This window comes from Eptesicus fuscus, chromosome 5 (assembly GCF_027574615.1).
Source record: "Eptesicus fuscus isolate TK198812 chromosome 5, DD_ASM_mEF_20220401, whole genome shotgun sequence".
In the NCBI taxonomy this organism is placed as follows: Eukaryota; Metazoa; Chordata; class Mammalia; order Chiroptera; family Vespertilionidae; genus Eptesicus; species Eptesicus fuscus.
Genome location: NC_072477.1, coordinates 91507 through 99524, shown reverse-complemented (window position 1 = coordinate 99524; position 8018 = coordinate 91507). Strand labels below are relative to the sequence as shown.

General features: G+C 50.6%; 1 gene segment (V, D, J or C); it reads right to left on the bottom strand.

The window, feature by feature from the left end:
* Positions 1-2472: 2472 nt before the first annotated feature.
* LOC103304700 (immunoglobulin heavy variable 1-69-2-like) lies at positions 2473-7171 on the bottom strand. The segment is given in 3 exon segments: positions 2473-2735; positions 6725-7045; positions 7126-7171. Coding segments are annotated over 3 exon segments (630 nt in total).
* Positions 7172-8018: the final 847 nt, after the last annotated feature.

Below are 8018 nucleotides of genomic sequence, written 5' to 3'. Positions count from 1 at the left end.
AGGGAGAACTGGTTCTTGGATGTGTCTCTGGAGATGGAGGTTCGGCTTTTGAGAGAGGGGCTGTAATCAGTGCCCCCACTACTACAAATGCGCCCCATCCACTCCAGCCCCTTCCCCGGGGGCTGGTGGATCCAGCGCCAGCAGAAACCACTGGTTGTGATGGGGAATCCAAGGACAGTGCAGGTGAGGGAGAGGGTCTGCGAGGGCTTCACCAGTCCTGGGCCTGACTCCTGCAGCTGCACCTGGGACAGGACACCTGGGACAGAGAGAACACAGTGAGTCCTGGGCTCAGATGCAGGATCCCCATCTTCTCATCTAAAACTGAGTCACTCACATCTGGGAGCTGACAGCAGGAAGAGGAAGAGCGACAGGGGAGTCATGTCTTGCAGGTGAGGTCCTCGGCCCCCAGAAAGTATTCTCATGGACAGGGAGTTACTGGACCTGTGGGTTTAAAGCCTCCTCCAGTGAAGACTCAGAAGGAAGTGCAGGGCATCATAGAGACAACTCGCATCATCATAGGAAACACCTGAATAATGATGAGCAGGAGTTGATTGAAGTAGAAATGTTAAAGGTCATGCAGGCAGGGGTCAAGGGAAATAAGGAATATGTCACTGCAAACTGATGGAAAGGGGCCCCCTGTTTCCTACATGCACATTCTCACAGTGTCTGTGTTCCGGAAGGTGAGCCCTTCCCAGGTCCAAGGTATTCCCACTTGGACAGCTTTGGGGTCATTACTGATCTGGTCTCACCATGGATTCCTGAAGCTGCACAATTCATTGGTGTCCCTACTATGAACTCTCTCAACACTGACAGGGAAGGGTGGACACCCCTCACTGCAGGAGCCATGGTGATGGTGGGTCTGTATGAGGAGCCTTCATTTCATTGGACCAGGACCCCTGCCTCAGTCCATCCTGGTCATCATCATCATCATCCTTATCACCACCATCACCACTGTTAACGTAAAAAAGAATTCAGAACTGTAAAGAATTTTTGTGAATTTATTTGAGCCAAACTGCTGACATATGCTGGGAAGCAGAACCTCAATGAATTGAGATAATGCTCCGGAGAATGGAAGGTTACATCTGTATTTATACATTGCAATCAAAGGAAAGGGATGTAGGTGAGTTACCTGAAATCCTTTGGTGATGGATTAAGGAGGTGGGATAAAGCAAAGCAGGGAGACCTCTTGGATAGGGTAAAAAGTGAAATGATGGACATGTGCTTCTTTTACAGAGATGGATACAGGACAGTGTAAGATAATTAAGAGTTGATGATTAACTTGATAACAATCTCAATGAGGGAATGTCAAAAAGACAAATGGGCTCAGTAAAGATCTAAGTTGATCTTTGTAGGGTAAATACTGGCTAGGACATGACTACCTACCATAGTTTGTGGTTATTTTAGGTCTCTGAGTTTGCAAGACTGCCATGCAGGCCTCCCCTGAGCTTTTCAGGTTAGCATGTGGCTCATTTTTATCCTTATCACCACCATCACCCTCATCATCAACACCACTGGCTCACTTATCATTGTTCTTGCACTCATTTCTGTAGACATATATGTTGTCAACAACATTTTTGGTCATATATTAAAATTTTTAAGGAAAATACCTGGCCAGACATTATATTACTTTACATTTGAATGCTGACATCATATGGCTCATTCATAACCTCTTCTCCATCTGCCCCACACCGAAATCTAACCAGAAACATTGGTCTCCTCTCCATTGGTCACTAAGATGTAGAAACCACATAAGCCCCTAAAATCAGAATTCCTCCGCTTCCCCACCACCTCACCAAAATAAAAGCCCCGAGCCAGTCTCCTTTCCTGGCTCCATCAGAGCAGGTCTGACTTCCTGGAGGGCCTTTCCTGTGCTTCCCAGAGATTGCAATAAACATTTCATGTACCTTGGTGTGTGTTTGTCGTCACCCTGGACATCTGTACCAAGCTGGGGTGGGTCCCTAAGCCTCTGCCTGGTGTCACCTACTCTTGTTGCTATGAGCACCATGACAGGTCAATGACCTTCACCCCCAAGGTCTTTCTTCTCTAGCTTTGGGGTCACATGACTCTGGTGCCCACTGTTTAACACGCTCATGTCCTGCTGACTGGATGGGACCCTGAGCTCTGTGGGGCTGAGCTGCCCTGTTGAGTACACAGAGCCTCTGGTTGGATTTAGGTGAAGAGGGTCAGAAGATTAGATGATTATTATTTGGACACAAGACTTTCCAAAAGAAACTCTCTGTGGTTGGGCCACATGAGAAAGTTGTCTCTCTTCACAATGGACTTTTCTCACTCAGAGACGTCAGAGGCAAGTGCAGAGTCAGGACCCAGAGGTTCCCTGAGGGAAACTGTGACATGAGGAGGAAACCACACAGGAACCAGCCCAAACCTCCAACTGCACCTGCTGCTGGGATGGTCCTTGTGTTCAGGGACCCTGAGCGACCCCTGGAGGTCAGAGATCCTCCTGAAGGGAGGTTAGTGTCTGGGCTCACACTGACTTCCCCTCACTGTGTATCTTGCACAGTAATACATGGCCGTGTCCTGAGCTTTCAGGCTGCTCATTTGCAGGTACAGCATGTTCTTGGCGTTGTCTCTGGAGATGGTGAAGCGGCCCTTCACAGAGTCGGCGTAGTATGTGCTACCACCACCAGTACTAATAGCAGAAACCCACTCCAGCCCCTTCCCTGGAGCCTGGCGGACCCAGTGCATTCCATAGCTACTGAAGGTGAATCCAGAGGCTGCACAGGAGAGTCTCAGGGACCCCCCAGGCTGCACCAGGCCTCCCCCAGACTCCACCAGCTGCACCTCACACTGGACACCTGCAAACACAGAGACACAGGGGGACTTAGAATCACATGGAAGCACAAACAGGCACAGGCACAGGGCTCAGCGCTCCCCACTCCTGACAATGACCTTGAGAAATGATCAGGAGGAAAATGCAGCTTGGCACCAAGTCCATGGTGGAGCCGCTGGGGTCCTGTCTCAGGTGCGTGGGTTATGGGTGTCTCCCCAACATGCCAGGCCAGGGCCCCCTTTTATGAGCAGGAGGAGAGCCCCATTTGCATGGAGTCTGCATATAAGGTGCAGCTGCGACTCTGGGCTTCATGCCTGACCTTGTCATCCTAGGGGCGACCCCAGATGGAAAGGACTCAAGGGTGCTGGCCACAAGGCGTCCCGTCCTAACCCAGCCTCCTCCCTCCTTTCCTGAGACCCATCACCCTGACCCCATTCCTTTGGGGGCAGCTTCCAGGATTGAGAGTCCTCCTTTCTCGGGGTTTTGATGAGGACCCAGGGGTGCTCCCCCAGAGGCGCGTGGATGGGGTTTCCTCTCGCTCCCCTTCACCCGCCGAGGGCCATGTTGCCTTTCTGGGGTTTGGGAATAAGAATTTGCATTGAATGATGTTTTTATTTTGAAGCTGAAAGATTCTCCTTGTTATTTTCTCCAATCAGATCATCCACAAAACTCTAACATGTGCATGTGAGGAGGCAGGAGTGGCTGGGCTGGATGCTGTGGCCACAGCCTCTGTCTCTAACCTGCTGTCACTCTCACAAGCACACAGCTGCCTCCCAAAAGCACACGTTTCCCTCAATTTCCCTGCTGTTTGTGTGCAAAAGCCCTGTTTCCTAGCCTCTCACAGTGGGAGAGTTTCCATCATGACAAATAGATCCCTGGCAGGTGGTGGGGGTTGGTGGGCTGGCTGGTGTCAATGGGGGGAAAAAGTGGACGTATGTCACACTTTCAACAATAAAACATTATGAAATATAAATAAATAAATAAATAAATAAATAAATAAATAAATAAATAAATACAAACATACATACATACATAAATACATAAATAAATAAAATGGAGTCCTAGCCCTGGCCGGTTTTGCTCCATGGATCGATCCTACCCCTGGGAACCAAAGGGTCTCAAGTTAGGTTCTGGTCAAGGGCACGGACCTGGGTTGCAGGCCCCTCCTTATCCCTTGCCCTGGTGATATGTTTCTCTCTCATCATTATTTCTCTCTTCCCCTCCCTCCCTTCCTCTCTCTCTGAAAAGCAATGGAAAAATATCCTTGGGTGAGGATGAAAAAAGATAAAAAAGGAATATGTTGGCTCTTGGAAGAAAAAGCCTGGTTAGAGAGATGAGGCACCAGGTCATCCTTGGGGGCAGGTGAGCACCTCCCTTCTCGGAGGAGAGCGGCAACCTGTGTCCATCCTCCCACAGCCCCAGGTGAGGACAGACGGACACAGGAATCTGGGACTGTGGTCCCTTGTTCCTCTGGGAAGGCGGCCACCACCACTTGGAAAGTGCCATCATGCTGGGGAGGGGGAGGCATGGGCAGGTCAAAGATCATGAAGCCTTATTCTATCTTCATTTTTTAAAATGTTTTTTAAAATTGATTTTAGATAGAGAGGAGGGGAGAGTGATAGAGAGGTGGAAACTTCAAGAGAGACCAATGTGGATGGGTTGCCCCCTGCATGCACTGTCCTGGGGATCGAGCCCACTACCCAGTAACCCATCCTGTGACCTTGTGGTTCTTGGGTGGACGCTCAGCCTCTGAGCCAAACCGGTGGGCTCATTCCCTCTCTGAGTAGCATGTACTTGACTCGGGGCTCGCCCAGATGATGCAGGTCTGACTGTATTCCAGAGCCCGACAGATGCCAGTTATGAGACTTCTGATTTGTTTTTTGATGCTTTTGTGGAGGAACAAGAGTTTGGAGCTGCCTACACCAGCATTTTGCTTCTGTCCCTTCTGCTCAGTGACTCCTTTTGAACAAATAGAGAATGAGAAGGGAGAAGAGCTATCGCCCCGAAAATCTACCAACAACAGAGAAAACAGAGGGGGCAGTGCCCATCCCAGGCCAGCAGAGGCGGGAGGAGGGGCCCGGGATGAGTAGTGACTCTGGTGTTTGTAAGGAGAGCCTGTGTTTAAGGAAGATGAGCTTCCTGTGCCTTCAAGACCCAGGCACACCTCCAGAAGGGGTGGCTTTGAGAGGAATTAGCTTGACAGGCAGGCAGACAGGGCAGGGTCCATGGGAAACTAAGGCAGGGGGAGGGTAGGCAGGGGCACACTGGGCAGTCTGAGTAGCCTAACCAGAGGCACCAACCAGGCAGAAATAGCAGAATGTTTCTGGACTCAGAGCGGGAGGCCTGGGAAACGAGGGAGGGCCTGGGACAGTAAGGTGAACGCACACAGGGAACAGGGACGTGCAGGCCCCTTGCTGGGCAGGAACAATGAGGGCCAATCAGGTGGGCACACGGGTGGACACGGAGCAGGCTGGTGGCTCACATACACCCGAGACCACAGGCTTCAGGGGCAGCCCATCAGGGGCCCCTCCCCGTGCGGGGAGCCCTGAATCTGCTTGTAATAAACGCTCCGCGCTTTTGCTTAAACCTTCTGGTCCCCGATTTCATTCTTGGACTTGGTGACCCCCGATCCCGGGAACAGAAGAAGCTGGGCTCGCTGTTCCGGTGATCAAGTTTGGATCAAATAAACTTAAAAATATTCCCCACAGGCTTAGAGGTTCTCATGTCAATGACTTCAAAGTGGCTCATTTATGTTGTGGATTTTATGCCGATTCCACCAGCAGGCGAACCTGCCAGAGTGTCACAGGGGAGACAGCACAGCTGGGGAAGCCGCCTTTCTTTCCTTCTCCTTCTTTATACACTTTCCTTGACTCCAGAGAGGAGGCCAGTGGAGCGATGGAAACATCAATGATGAGAATCATTGATCGGCTGCCTCATGCCCTCCACCCCCTGGGGATTGAGACTGCAACCCAGGCATGTGCCCTGACCAAGGAATCCAACCATGACCTCCTGGTTCATAGGTCGATGCTGAACCTCCCAGTCATGCCTGCTGGGCAGGAAAAAGACGGGACACTTACGTCCATGACAACCAACAGCAAACTTGTTTTACCTCCAGCACCTGTGAACTCATTTGAACTCATCCCATCCAGGTAGCAGGTTTTTATAATTGTGTGCACTTCCCTCTCCACACGGGGAAGAAACGTGTATGAATGTACGTTGTAAATGAAAAAAAAAAAAAAAAAGACAACATGTTGATGTAAGCAATGTCCAAACATGTAGGGAATGTTTTATAAGATTTTATTGGCGCCAAACAGATGAGAACTGTTGGGGAGCAAGACCTCAAATGCTCCGGATAATAACAATTTACAGCTGCGATTGTGCATTTGAAGTTAAGGAGGGAAGGTGAGGAGTGACATGGAGGTGGGAGAGAGCAAGGTGGGGACTGGGTGCCAGGACAGTGAACAGGAGGTGTTCCCTGAGGTGTTCATGCTGATGTCACAGGTGTGTTAACCCAGATGCACAGGAACCATGGACGGGGGTGCTTCAGGCAAAGAGGAGCCTTTTAGTAAAGAAGTTATAGGCCTGGGGCGTGCCCACCCCCAGGGCTGCCCAGGTAGGAATGTGTGATCAGAGCCTCCTGTGAGGGTCCTGTCAGTCACTGAGTTTTGTCAGATTTAGGACAGAGCCCCTTTTTGTTCACAAACACAATCCCTAAAACTAGACTTAGGAAAGGGCTTTCTGTGAGTTCTGTGGCTGAGCCTCAGAGCAAAACTAATTTAAGGAGGTGCAGGAAATGGTATCTTTCTTTAACTCTCCACCTGCTCCTGGTGAGGGCCCTGTGCTGGTTTTGAGCGCCCCCTGGTGTCCTGAGCGCCCACTGCAGCCCAGCCCTGCTGCCTCCTCAGGGAGGTTTGTGTCTGGGCTCACACTGACTTCCCCTCACTGTGTCTGTTGCACAGTAATACACAGCCGTGTCCTCGGCTCTCAGGCTGCTGAGCTCCATGTAGGCTGTGCTTGTGGACTTGTCTGCTGTGATGGAGACTCTGCCTTGGAACTTCTGTGCGTACCTTGTGTCTCCATCACCAGGGTAAACGCTCCCCATCCACTCAAGCCCCTGTCCTGGGGCCTGATGCACCCAGTACATCCAGTAGCTGGTGAAGGTGTATCCAGAAGCCTTGCAGGAGACCTTCACGGAGGCCCCAGGCTGCCTCACCTCAGCCCCAGACTGCACCAGCTGCACCTGGGAGTGGACACCTGTGGGAGGAGACAGGAGTGAGTGGAATCCCCCTGGACTCTCCCTGGACCCTCCTTAACCAGGTACGGGAGCCCCTTACCTGTCGCCATGGCCACCAGGAGGAGGGTTCTCCAGCTGCAGTCCATGGTGAGGGCTGTGCTGGGAGCACTTCTGTAGGGGAGGGTGTGGCTGTGGGTGATGCCCTCAGGGCACAGACTTACCCACATTTAAGCTCCTCTGCCTCCTCTCCTTTGCATATTCATGAGGCAGAGTATTTCATAGCTGAGGTCTTGACCCTACCTGAGAGAAGATGGTGACCCAGGGATCATGTTCAATGGGTGTCTGAGGGTCCAAGTCCTAATTCTTTTTCCTTTAAATTGTACCTTTAGTGTTGAAGGTATTACTCATTCCTCTTGTATCCCCATTGACACCTTCTAGCCCGTCCCCGGTGCCCCAGGTCTTCACCATCCTGTTTTCTGTGTCCCTGGATTAAGCCTATATGCATAGGAGTTTGTTGGTTGACCTCTTCCCACCCACACACCCTACCACGATTTCCCTCTGAGATTCCCCAGTCTGCTCCATGCTTCCAGGTCTCTGGATCCATTCTCTTCATCAGTTCATTTTGTTAATTAGGTTCCACATATGAGTGAGATCATGTGATACTTGTCTTTCTATGACTGGCTTATTTCACTTAGCCCGACACTCTCCAGGTCCCTTCATGCTGTCCAAAGGGTAAGAGATCCTTCTCTTTTACTGCTGCTTAGTATTCCGTGGCATAAATGTACCACAGCTTTTTATCCACTCAGCTACTAATGGGCACTTGGGCTGTTTCCAGATCTCAGCTATTGTAAATTGTGCTGCTATGAACATAGGGGTGTATACATTGTTTCTGATTGGTGTTTGGGGTCCCTTAGCATATATTTCTAGAAGTGGGATCACTGGGTCAAAAGGCAGTTCCATCTTAATTTTTTGAGGAAACTCCATACTGTGTTC